Genomic DNA, 13959 nt, shown 5'->3' on the forward strand with positions numbered 1-13959 from the left:
TAACTAGGAATAAAATAAAAATTTGTTTTACAAAAACAAAACCTTTTTAAAAAACCTAAAGATACCTTGTTGCGATGAAGATAAATTGTAGTCAGTAAGTCTAGGTTCAATTTTTCTAGAACTGTCAACAGAATCAACTCGTTTTATCTGAGGGTATTTTTCTGAAGAAAATCTTCCATAAACTTCTTTTCCATATCTGATATTATTTACTGTTGACTCTTTCACATCGCTAGAAATAGATGAAGTATCAACTGAAAGAGATGAAAGTGGAGACTGATTCTCAGTTTGAGTAACAGTAGTAAGCTTTGATTCATAATTAGTGGGATTTGATGTCCATAAAGAGGTAGAATTTTTTGTTAATTCTGTTTCTGAACTTGAAGAACTGGTCAAAACATCAAGCTGCTTTTGTAAAAAAAGCTGAGCACGCTGCAAAAGTGAAGGTCGAATTACAGAAGATTCTTGAACTAATGTAGGCTTCAAATATTGCCTTTTTTCATTATCAGAATTTTTAGAAGAAGTTATCTGTGACGATTCTTTATTCATTTCAAACACTTGTGAAGGTGATGGTGAAGGCACCGGTGTATTCTCATCTGTAGATGTTCCTCCTGTAGAATCATAACTAAAACTCGTTTTAACAGTGCCCATTTCATTTATTTCTAAGTAAATTATAAAACTAATTAAAAAAAAAAAAACATTAACAAAATTTCCATAATATTATAAAAAGTTGCTTTAACAAGAAATCAAATAAAATTAAAAACCTGAATATTAAAACCTGAATATCAAAATTTTCTGTCAACAATTAAAAAAATTATTACAATTATGGAATAACAATAACTATGTACTTTTACGTAATTTTATTTATATATTATTAATTATTTTATTTATTATATTATAAAATAAATAAACATATTTTAAGAATATCAGTTGTCTAGGGCATACATAAATATTAAATTTCTTAAAGTCACTAACAAAAACAAACATAACTTTTAATAATTTTGTAATTTAGTAAAAAATATTTTTTTTTAAAGATAAGTTTTATTTCCATACTTTCCATAGAATATTAATGTATTTTCTTAATGGAACCAATAAATGCCATTTATCCAAAAAAAATTTTAACAAAATACCCTTTTGTTACTGACTTTGCTCTTCTCTATAGAAACCAATTTATTTTTGATTATAGATCTAACAAGTACTAGCTGTCATGACCCGTGAAATATGAGGACCTATCCTTCACACCTATCTCTATTTTTATACTTATTCAGCTATTTATTTTTTTACTTTATTGTTTTTAATAAATAATATAGGTGTAATAAATGGTAGAATAATAATTATATATAAAGAGAATAAGTGGAAGAAAAAAAACTCATTAAAACATTGCTCTTAGAGCAAAAATAAATATGCACACTTTATAAAAATAAATAAACTTTATTTGAATGCTTAGATCTCATTAGAACTCATTTATTTCTGAAAAAGTCTCAGTTGAATGAAAACATCTTCTTACTTTAAAAAAGAAAATCGCCTTTTTAATGTTAGATGAGCAGATTAAATTTATTGATTGCAAAAAAACTTAACATAAGTATCTCTAACATAGATGGCAATTGCGTGACATTTCTTGCAGCATTTTTCAAAATTCAAGGCTAAGAAAATAAAATTTCAACCATTCATATCACTATATCAAATTTACAAAGCAAAAGAGGACCAGGAAAATGGGTCACGAAGAGCTAAGTATGTCAAATCTGCTCTTAATACAAAAAATTTTCAATTTTTATCTTGACGTATATATTTATAGCAAAAAAATAAATATAGCAAAAAAGACTTTTAATTGTTAACATAAACTTTTAAAGTTTTTGCTAGCTATGGGCTATTTTTTTATTTTTTTTTGCCTCCACAGCAACACCCACTGGAGTAGAAGGACAAGCTTCGCTGTGCTTTCCTGAGAATCAGGTTAAATTTTGGTTTACTCAAATTTTTTTTGTTTAATTACTATTATTGGGCACCGTGTGCCTGGATGAATCTGAACCTCTATGAAAACACCACAAAAAACTTTTTGTGTAATTTTTTTACATATATATATTAGTTATAAAAATTATAAAAATAAAAAACATTTGTTGGGAAATTTTTGAGAAATTTTAAAACTCGCATAAATAAAAAAAACCATAAAAACAGGATAAAATCTTGAGTGTTGAATTTTAAAAATATACATTTTTTTCCCTCCATTTTATTATATTTTTTCAGAAATTTACTTCCTTTAATTTATTGTTTTAGCCTTGAGTTTCAATAACAGAGCATTTTAAGCCCTAAATAGCAAAAAATGATCCAAGAAAAGATCCAAGGTTTCCATTTGGGTTTGTATTGACTGCAGATTGGATTTAAGCAAGATAAAATATGGAGATTCTACAGCAAATCTATCAATAGCAGAGAACTATGACCTAGAGCTAAAAACTATAACAAGGTATTTATATATAAAATTGCAACATATTTTTTAATATTTACCAAGTTAATTTTTATAGAAAATCTATCTTTAGGTAAGAGTTAGAGAAGGTAGAGGAGTATTTGTTGTTTACATTGTGTAGGAGTATTATTTTTAATGAAATGTTACAATTAATTGTTCAAGTAAAGTTAAAAATAAATTGGTAAAATGAGTACTAAAAATAAATTTAAATATAAAAAGGTTTTGCGCATCAATTAAATTATTAAAAAAAACAAAAATATTCAGAGAATAATATATATTTAATAATAATATATTTATTTACATATACTATAATATAAATAATATATATATTTATATGTATATATAATATATTATATAATATATTATAATATATGGTCTGTCTAAGTTAACAAGTATTTATTTAATCTTAAATTCTATTTTCTATAGACAAATTTTTAGTTTTTCTAAAAAAATAAACTAATATAGTATATAATAATATAGTATATAATAATATAATGTTATAAATGGTAAATATATTTAACACTTATTGGTTTTTATCAGGTCTATGGAAAGATGTAAATGCAGAATTTGTAAAATTGCTAGCTTGAATGGTCTTCAGTGGAAATTATTTGTTAACAAACAGAAGAAGAAAAATTTTAAGAGTCCACCACCAGCTCTTCATCTTAAGTTGTCCTTAAAGCTACAAAACATTTGGCCAAGACTTCAGGATTGGTTAGCAGGACATTCTATTCTCTTCAAACCATACCATGGTGACACGCTTGAAGGTAATGAGTGTTCTAAGGTTCTTAGGCTCGTTGACAGATTGGAGAAGTACTTCCTATGGAGCTGTCTGGTTTTTTGGATTACATGCACGACTTTTCAAAGGTAATTGACTTGGATGCCTTTTAAGTCTTTACATGAAGAGTTTGAAGTATCTGAAACCCCTAAGATTGATGTAATACACACACATATTGAGCAGTTCATTAACATAGCAAAAAGGGGACTTGGTCAGTTTTCAGAACAGGAGTTGAAAAACTCACATTCAGCATTCTTGGAGGTTTGGGAGCGATACTTGATAAAAGACATTTCTTCACCTAGATATATGGAAAACTACTCTAAGGCTATTCTAAACTTTAATGCTAATAATATTTAGTTAGGTAGTATGCAATTATATGTATTTTAAGTTTTTATATCTAATTAAGTTGTACTTAACTGTAAACTATATTTTGCATCATCTTAAAAAAAGATTTTATACCTTTTTTTATTTTTGCGTGTTTTTAAGGGCCGTTTCTCGAAATTTTCCCAACAAATATTTTTTATTTTTATAATTTTTATAACTAGTATATATATGTCAAAGAATGACATAATACATTTTTTTGGGTGTTTTCATAGAGGTTCAGTTTCCCCCAGGCACACGGTGTGGGTTTAGTGTTTTCAATTAATTTTAAAACCTAAACTCACTTTTAAACATCAAAAAATTAAGATTTAATCAATTAAATATCTTTAAAAAGTTACATTATTTTATGATTACATCATCCATTCAAAAGGGATAAAAAGACTTGAGGTTACGATAATATTTCGCGTATTAAGTATTCATATAAAACATATAATTTTTGTCAAAATTTAGGCAAAATGTTTAAGTTGTGCTTGTTGTTTTATTGTCTTTGGAAAAGGAAAAAAACTTATTAAAGTAACTTCTGTAAAACAAATTAATATTCAAACTTAATTTGGAGAGAACATGATGTAGACAAAAGAATATTTTCTAAAAAACATTTGTCCTTTTTGCAAAACAAACTTATATGCATTGAACAGGGGTGGAACATCAAAATTAAATGATTGGATTGAGAAAATATCTAAAATTAACAGGCAAAAACTCAGAAGATCATCTGATTTTAGTGAAATATCAGGGATTGAAGAGCTAAATCACAGAAGAGAGTTTGGTAAAAGGTATTTGTAAAAGATACTTCTGATTTAATGCTTCACATGATTAAAAAAGCGATTTGAATCCTTATTGCACTATTGTTAGGATTTAAATTGATGGTGGACAGGGTTTACTTAAATGCATTGTAAATGTTCTTGATCTATAATACCAAAATACAATTTCAGAAAGTCTACATAATTCTGGTGTAAATAGGTCATTGGTTTAGCTTTAGTTGAAGATGTTTCAGAACATAATGGAAATCTTTGCAAACTATTGAAACCACTTGCTAAGATTGATTTAAAATATTCAAAAACATTTGATCTAAAATTTGATAACTCTTTATTTGGTTTAAGCAGCTACAGTGGCAAATATGCTTGTCTCAGGTGTGAAGGAGAAAGGACTTTTGAGAATGGAGAAAAAAGATCTTAAGGTTCAATTGATATCAATTACAATAAGTTTGTTGCAGATGGATGTAAGAACAATCACATGAAGGAATTTAAAAACTGTATTCCTCCTCAAATTGTATATCTCTATAAACCTTTAGAATCATTAGTAAAACATCTTATCTCTCCTCCAGTGTTACACTCAAGTTTTTGATTGGCATTACTTCTATGTTTGTAAAAGTATTAAATACTTTGTGGCCTGATTTTGATACATGGCTTAAATCAAACTATATTATGTTTAGAGGTTACCATGGAACATGTTTGGATGGTAACAATTCACAGAGACTTTTAGATAAATTAGATGATCTAGAAGTTAATCTTCTAAGAGCAGCCTCTACACAAATAAATATAATATTTCCACAATCTGTAGTGTGGAAATATTATATACCTATCATTCCCTCCCCATATGTTACATTGTTGGTTATAACTGTTTTTATAAAAAAAACACACATTTAAAAGTTAGTTTAGATTTTAAAAATCATTTTAAAATATTTTACCAAACCCAATAAATTTAATCAAATAAAATTAGAGTAAACCAAAATTTACACTGTCAGTCTCAGGAGAGCACAACAGCTTATTATTTTTTTTCTTTATAAGGTTCCAGACCACCTGCAGCTTTTTAAGACTAATTACCTAAGCACATTAATGACATAACTATCTTGACATATGCGCAACAAATTTCTACCAGTGCTTTGATGTTTTTAGAAATTTAAAGCTTTTTTAAAAATTCTCTCCTTTTCATTTGTTACAGTGTATAGTATCATTTGTTACAGTGTATAGTATCATTTGTTACAGTGTATAGTATCATTTGTTACAGTGTATGATATCATTTGTTACAGTGTATAGTATCATTTGTTACAGTGTATAGTATCGTTTGTTACAGTGTATAGTACCATTTGTTACAGTGTATAGTATCAATTGTTACAGTGTATAGTATCATTTATTACAGTGTATAGTATCATTTGTTACAGTGTAATATCTATAAAATTATTTGTTACAGTGTAATATCTATAAAACTTTAAAAGTGTTTTATTTTGTGTTTTAGAAAAATTGAAAAAGATTTAAAAAAAAAAAAGTTCGAGTAGTAGGATAAGAACCACGGCGCTTTGCTTTAGAAACTCTTCAAGCTTTCCACTCAGCTACACAGGCGTGTTGTCTGACATTTTTTAAAGCTATTTAATAAAAAAAAGACTTTAATAAAATAAATAGATCGAAATTAAGGAGATGTTGCCACAATTTTGAAGTGAAAGTAAAACTGAAAAACTTGCTAAATGTTTTAACATAGCTTGAAGTTTACATAAGTTAGATTTTTGCATTCACTTTCATCCACATTATCTTATATAAAAAAAAGTATTGCAACTCTTTCTCACCATTAACTCGGTTGCAATGACTGCCAAGAGTTCTGTGTCAAACACATTCGGAAGGGCACTACTACTACTACTACTACTACTACTACTACTACTACTACTACTACTACTACTACTACTACTACTACTACTACTACTACTACTACTACTACTACTACTACTACTACTACTACTACTACTACTACTACTAAGTTCAGCATTATTATATAGATTATTTATATCTGCTATTATTGTTAAATTTGTTTGGAAAAGGATCATAAAAATTTATTAAAGTAACTCCTGTAAAACAAATTAATATTCAAAACTTAATTAGGAGAGAATATGATGTAGACAAAGAGTGTTTTCCAAAAAACATTTGTCCTTTTTGCAAAACAAATTTATATGCATTGAACAGGGGTGAAACATCAAAATTAAATGAATGGATCGAGAAAATATCTAAAATTAAAAGGCAAAAACTCAGAAAATCATTTGATTTTAGTGAAATATCAAGAATTGAAGAGATAAGTCGCAGAAGAGAGTTTGCAGCAACAGGTAAATTGATTTTTGACATTTATAAGTGATGTCTTTACTTCTTTTATCATATCATAGTTGTGTTTTTTTTTAATTTTAGATTTATCTAGCTTTATCTTTATTATCAATGCTTTCTCAGCATATTGAAGAAAAAACAGAGGGCCTTCATTCTATAAGACACATAGGGTGTGAGCTTAAATTTGAGACAAAGGCTCCCTTTCCTTATTATTTTTGTTGTTTGTTAATCTACCAATTGTTAAATGTACAACTGTTAATTTTTCTTTTTACATTTTATTTTATTATTTTGTATAAATACATAAGAATCATAAGTAATAAAACATTTTGTTTTTTTTTGTAAATAAGAATTCATACTGTTCATTCAAATTTTGTTAAAAAGATATATTTTGCTACTTTTTCTTAACAACTTATGCTTTTTTTAGTTGTTAAAAAGATCTATATTTGGTTCCTTTTTCTAATAATTAATGTTTTACTAATTGTAAAGAAATATAATAATAAACATTTTTTTATTTTGCATTTTATTATTTTGGTATAATTGAAAATAATTATAAAAAAAGGGGGCGTGGAGCAGACTTACCCTTATTATACAGGTACGGACAGCTAGTACTTTATATTTGGCTGGTTGCATTGGATAACCGCACAGTTTTAATTTGGCTAACCTTAGAATTAAAAACAATATTAAAATTGATAATCTTTGATCAGCTACACACAGTTTTAACCTTTAATTACATGCAGTTAAGATGATCGAATCTGACAAAAAAGATAAGATGACTGAATCTAATGGCCGAATCTTAAGATAACCAAATCTTAGGATAACAAAATTTAAGATGACCAAATTTAAGATGACCAAATTTAAGATGACCAAATTTAAGATGACCAAATTTAAGATGACCAAATTTAAGATGACCAAATTTAAGATGACCAAATTTAAGATGACCAAATTTAAGATGACCAAATTTAAGATGACCAAATTTAAGATGACCAAATTTAAGATGACCAAATTTAAGATGACCAAATTTAAGATGACCAAATTTAAGATGACCAAATTTAAGATGACCAAATTTAAGATGACCAAATTTAAGATGACTGAACCTGACAAAAAAAGAATAAAAACAAAAACCAAAAAAAAAAAAAAAAAAAAAAAAAGGGAAAAAAAAAAAGAAAAAAAAACAATAACCAAAAAAAGTTTGTTTCATGCATATTGGCAACACTTTCAAATATCCCTAAACCACATCCCTACAAAAGTTTATAAGATTTGATGCTTTTGAGAGCAATTTTCTTTGCACTTTGTAGTTCATGCTGATTTTTGGAAAAATATCTAAATATAAAATAATTTTTTTGTATTTTTGCAACATTTAAATTATATCGTCACACTTTTTGTCTGTTAAGATTGTCACAGAGATGTTTAATGTTTTCACCACTAACACTACACTAACATACTCAATTTAAACAGTAGTTTAAAAAATGAAAACATTTTTTCATTAAGTTGATTAGTGATGTTTGTGTTGACTCAGCAGTAAAAGATTTATTTTTTTATTCCAGTTTTTATGCTTCTTGTCACAAGAACATACTTTCACTGATACCAAGATTGTCATCAATCAATTCACCTCCCAGTTGAGCAAGCTATCCTTTATGTGTAAAATTACACAATACTTTGTCTCTTTTTAGAGTTGCTATTCTACAGGAAAAGATTAAAAGAAAAAATTTTCAAAAATAAAAGTTAAATACTGCCTACTTTCATTAATATCTGCTGGAGAAGTGCATTGAGAAAAACTACTAACTGTTTGATTTTCAACAGGGTGTTCTCTTTCACCGTTGTCTAAAGATTTTAAGGTTTATGTTATGAAATAAGAATTAAGAATTTCCAGATTTTAAAAATAGTAGTAATAATAAAAACCTTGTAAAATAAATTGAGCTTTTGAACACTGCGGAGACAGAGTAGGTGTTGGGGTGGGTTGTGGTAACATATTTTGCTGGTCATGCAGTTGGAGTGGATACCAATGACATAAGTTATCAAGTGGAGCTTCTAACATACTTATCAATATTTCTCCAAGAAACTCATTGCTTTCTGAACGCTCATAATCCCATAATGTGATTTCTAGATACCTTCCTTTAAACTGAGGAGATAAAAAATACAACACAATTTATTTAAGAGATATTAGGTTATTATTTGCTAGAATAAAAAAATATATTTTTTAAAGTTTTGATTTTTATGCTATGTGTATTTGATATGGTTTAGTTTATTTAGTAACATTATTTAATATGGTTTAGTTTATTTAGTAACATTTAATATGGTTTAGTTTATTTAGTAACATTTAATATGGTTTAGTTTATTTAGTAACATTTAACATAGTTTATTTAGTAACATTAAATTATACCGCATTGTATTTTTTGGAGTCAGATGATTTACTATTATAATGACAAAGTTTCACATCATTAATATCTTCTGGAGATAAGTACGGTAGTATGTCCAAAACAGAAGTCTGTGATAGTATTGAAGTGTCTCGCTGTCAAAGTGATTTAAAAAAAAATAGAATTATGTAATTATATTGAATCATTGTTAGATAAAATTTAATAAATTTATGTTTAGTTATTTAAGGTGATGTAGGAGGCATAAGAATTAAGGCTTAAAAACCATCATCTCTGTGGTTGTCTATGTGGTAAACCCATTGGTAACCATGCTTAACCTAACAGTTTAACAAAACTATATTTATTTGATGGTTTTTTGAAACAGAAAACTTACTGCAGTGCATTGTAAGATTTAAAAATTAGAATTATTAGAATGAGATTTAACAATTACAATATTAGAATGAGATTTAATATTTACAATATTAGAATAAGATTTAAAAATATTAGAATGCAACCTATATATTTGTAAATCATCATAATAAAAAATAAATCTGGCAAACTTATTATCTTATATTGTAAAGAATCTGTTAGATTGTTTTCAACATCATTGAAAAGTACAATATAATAAAACTTAAATATATTCATCATTTTTAATTGGACTTTGGGCCTTGGAGCTTTATTACTCCACAGAGAAAATAGTACAGTACTTTAAGAAAATCATTTTTGAATCCCAAGTTATGGTCACAAAAAAATTAAAGTCAAGTTTTAAAAGATTTTATCTTTTTATGTAAATAGTCTTTTTTGTTATATATTTTTATATATATAAAAGAAATAAAAAAACTGCTATAAAAAAAAAAAATTACTTTTTGACTTTTGAGAGTGTACATAAATGTTTGATTCCATGTGGGTGACAGAGAACGTAATACAGTTTTTGTTCGTCTCTTACTTTGTAAACTAGAATTGAATTAGATTCTCATCATTAATGCAAAAGCAAAAATCCTTAAGCATAAAATAACAATACAACAACTATTTCATTTACTTAAATACAATAAACTTTCTGTCAAACTCTTAACAAGAAGATTGATGGATTCAACGATGAAAATATAAATAATCAATTTATGAATGATTAATGTGTGGAAATAATCTTGAAAAGTTTTTTTAGATGAATATTGTCAATGCAATTGACTGAAAGATTTATATTTTATGAAAACAGTGGTTTAATAATGGTCATTGGGCATAATGGTTTGAAAATAAATTGATATGTAAACTTAAAATCAAAAAATGAAATTCAACTGCAATTGAATTTCTTTTTGTTGCATAAATAAAAGAGAGAAGATTTACCAAGATTAACAATAATTAAAATTACCTTCTATCAGGTAAAAAGTAAAGCTTCACATAAGGATTACGAAGCTGCATATTCTGACGATGATTTAAACCTTGAGCTCCAATAATGGAGACATAAAGACAACTTGTGTCTTCTTCGTATTTTAATTTGACCTAAAATTTCATTTAAAAAAAAAAAAAATTAATTTTAAGATTAAAAAAATTTTAAAACTAGGTATTACAATACAAATAATATGCATAAAATAATAATAACATATAATAATGTAAATATAAAACATTTTATGTTGAGCTATAGCGTGTATAAAATTTAATTTACCTGCAATTGTCCAGAAATATTATTTGCTTTCAAAATCTAGAAGTAAAATATATATAAAGACTAGTTTTATATTTTTAACCAACAAAAATATAAAAAATCTTGACATCAGAAAATTTGAAATTTAATTTACTGAGTTAAAAGACTCTATTAATTTTACAACCAATTTTGGTACCGAATTTTTAAAAAATGGTAACATCTACAGTGTTATTTACTTTTTAGACTGCATTTATTATTGAAAATTACAAAAAAATTCAAACAGACATTTATTATAAAGAAAGTAACATTCATGGCTACTTCAGTTATAATAGTCATCTTCCATTTCACATTAAAAAGAATATTCCTTATAATTTAGAGAAAAGAATAATTGTTTTTACATCTAATTACGATATCAAAAAATTAAGCTTTAATATTAAGTTGTGGCTAAAAGATTGGAATTATCCTAAAAGCATTTGACAGAAAAAACATTTCATAACACAAAATTGCAAGGACCATCACCACTAAAGAAATCTAAAGAAATATTTTCTTTAGTGATAACCTTCTATAGCAATTTTAATTATCAACCTTATGTTACTGAAGCAAACCTTTTACTTCTAATGAAAGTTGAAATAGACTAAAGTCTAAATTCTTCTAATGAAAGAGTAAAAAAAATTTTAAAGCATTCATCCAGTATTGTCATTTAAACAACCTCCTAATCTACTCAGAAAACTTACTTCTTCAAATATTGAAATAAATAACAGGAAAGTTGGATTATTCAAATACAAAGATACTGGATGCAAAGTTTGCAAACCCTACCATCAAGAAGTAGATGAATTCGAAACATCTAATAGTACAATATGGTAAGTAAAAAGTCATATCACTTAAAACAGTAAAAATGTAATTTATTACCTTAAATGTATACTGGTAAAACTAATAACTTATTAATGGGTGATGCGGAAGTTATCGGACAAATCCTAATTTCATTATTTGAGCATAATAATTAGTTTTTGTGGTTTTATGCGTAGGCATAAACGTTCTATAAAATATAAACTTTATTATTTGAAATACAGTTATTTAAAATGAGGTTAAATGCAGCTGAACGAGAATCTTTTCGAAAGCGACTAAAAATGTTTTTTGTAAATAAACCTAATATAAAAAAAAATCGTAAATCATTTTGAAAAGGAAGGATTTTCTCGAAGTACAATATATGATAACCTAAAAAGACTTGAAACTGTTCAATCGTTTTCTGATAGAAAGCACTCTGGTCGTCCGACATCCTGGACTAGAGAAAAGAAAGCCGAATTAACAAGACCTGTCAACAATCGAAAAGGGGTCAGTCAGAGAAAAATAGGTATTAAATTCGGTGTAAATCAATCGACAATTGGTCGTCAGTTAAAAAAATGAATATTAAATATAGAAAACGTGAAAAGACTCCAAAATACACTATAGAACAACAAATAAAGGCAAAGAAAAGAAACAGGAAACTAGTTAACCAACTCTATAACACAAAATCGCTTCTAGTCATCGATGACGAAAAATACTTTTGTTTTGCAGGGGACAACATGCCTGGAAATTCTGGATACTACACAAACAACAAAAAGACATGCCCAGAAAGTGTTTGTTTTATAGGAAAAGAGAAATTTCCAAAAAAATTATTAATGTGGATAGCCATATCTGACCGTGGTATGTCCGAGCCATTGTTTCGCACTTCCAAGGCTGTAGCGATCAATTCATCAATCTATATTAATGAATGTTTAGAAAAACGACTTCTTTCATTTATTCACAAGTATCTTGGAGACTTTAACTATTTATTTTGGCCAGATTTAGCAAGTTCTCGTTATTCTAAAGATTGTCTAAATTGGATGGACCAATATGTCTATTACGGTGATAAAGAATCCAATCCCCCAAATGTGCCTCAAGCACGACCAATTGAAAATTTTTGGGGACATTTGGCAGAAAAGGTTTACGAGGGAGATTGGCAAGCTTCAACAGAGCAAGTTTTGATTGATCGCATTAAACTAAAACTACAAGAAATTGATTTAAACTTTTTACAGTCGCATGTAAAAGGCGTCAGAGCAAAATTAAGATCAATTGCAGATGGTGGTGTTTTTTCATATAAAAAATAATATATTTTTATTAAAAGATAAATGCTTTATTTAAAAAAAATATAATAGTAGTTTGTTTTTTTATTTATAATTAATAGTTATTGACATTTTTATTTTGTCCGATAACTTCCGCATCACCCGTTATGTGTTAACGGACATATTTCTAGTTGCAGAACCGGCCTATCCACTGATAGATTTGGCAACTATGTTTAAACTCGTCAACAATGAGAGTTTTTTATTTTCATTTGAGAAGCATTTATATAATCAAAAAATGTATTTAATAGATATTTCATGTATCAAAATAAAATTTATCAATTACAATAGTTGCTTATAGTAACCATGTGAAATTTATATTTTTTTGTATACAATAATTTTGCAAAAGTAACATAAACAGCCCTACTGATGAATTTTTGAAAGGCTTCTAGTGCTAATAAACTTAAAATTTAAATTTCCGTATAAGTCTATTTTTTGAAATTGTGTTTTAAATAAAATATTTTGAGACAATAAATTTTATTGGAACTTCGCTTTTGTTTGTTTACTGGTTTGACAAGTTTTTCAATTTATGCCAGTTAAAACCATATTTCAATTTATTCCTAGGTGTCTTTGTGATCATGAAAACATGTTTACATAGTAGTAAAATTTGCATTTTTTGTAGATTTTTTTTTGTACATAAAGTAAACATGTAAATATCTTTATAGCCTTTTACCCTAAATCCATATATATCAACACTTATGTAAACGTGTATATATCAATACTTATGTAAACATGTATATATCAATACCTATGTATATCAATACTTATGTAAACTTTACTGTAAATTATCTCTTTATTAAAAATCTCCTTTAACCATGTTAAAGGAGATTTTTGATATCCATTCATCTGTTGTTGAAAAATGTATAAAAGGTAAAAAGTAAAAATGGCCTAATATCTCAATCAAAGCAGAGATGAGGAAGCGAGATTATACCTGAGATGAGCGAGATTTTACCTTTTTCATCCTAAATCAAAACTAAGAACAGCAAATATCTTCAAGTTTTTGTATGTCTACCGCCTTTGTTGAAAGAGAATTCCAACACCTAAAACGAAAAAAGAAGACCAGATCAGATTCTCTACCTTCAAATATGCTGAAAGATTGCTCTATAGAAATAGCTGCTCTATTAGCACATACAATAAATCTCTAAA

The 13959-nt window shown here is 26.8% G+C and overlaps 1 protein-coding gene across 2 annotated transcripts in view; it reads right to left on the bottom strand.

The window, feature by feature from the left end:
- Window positions 1-13959, bottom strand: part of LOC100206589 (regulating synaptic membrane exocytosis protein 1) — a 54057-nt gene that overhangs the window by 11313 nt on the left and 28785 nt on the right. Inside the window, exons 9-15 of one of the 2 annotated variants that reach the window (XM_065796056.1) lie at window positions 10700-10735; window positions 10406-10536; window positions 9903-9993; window positions 9069-9197; window positions 8588-8807; window positions 8426-8509; window positions 66-656 (exon numbers count right to left, since the gene is read on the bottom strand). In XM_065796056.1, coding sequence (XP_065652128.1) covers window positions 66-656; window positions 8426-8509; window positions 8588-8807; window positions 9069-9197; window positions 9903-9993; window positions 10406-10536; window positions 10700-10735 — 1282 coding nt within the window. The remainder of the gene's footprint in view (window positions 1-65; window positions 657-8425; window positions 8510-8587; window positions 8808-9068; window positions 9198-9902; window positions 9994-10405; window positions 10537-10699; window positions 10736-13959) is intronic. The other variant, XM_065796057.1, reaches the window with a different exon arrangement.

Source organism: Hydra vulgaris, chromosome 04 (genome assembly GCF_038396675.1).
Source record: "Hydra vulgaris chromosome 04, alternate assembly HydraT2T_AEP".
Taxonomy (NCBI): domain Eukaryota; kingdom Metazoa; phylum Cnidaria; class Hydrozoa; order Anthoathecata; family Hydridae; genus Hydra; species Hydra vulgaris.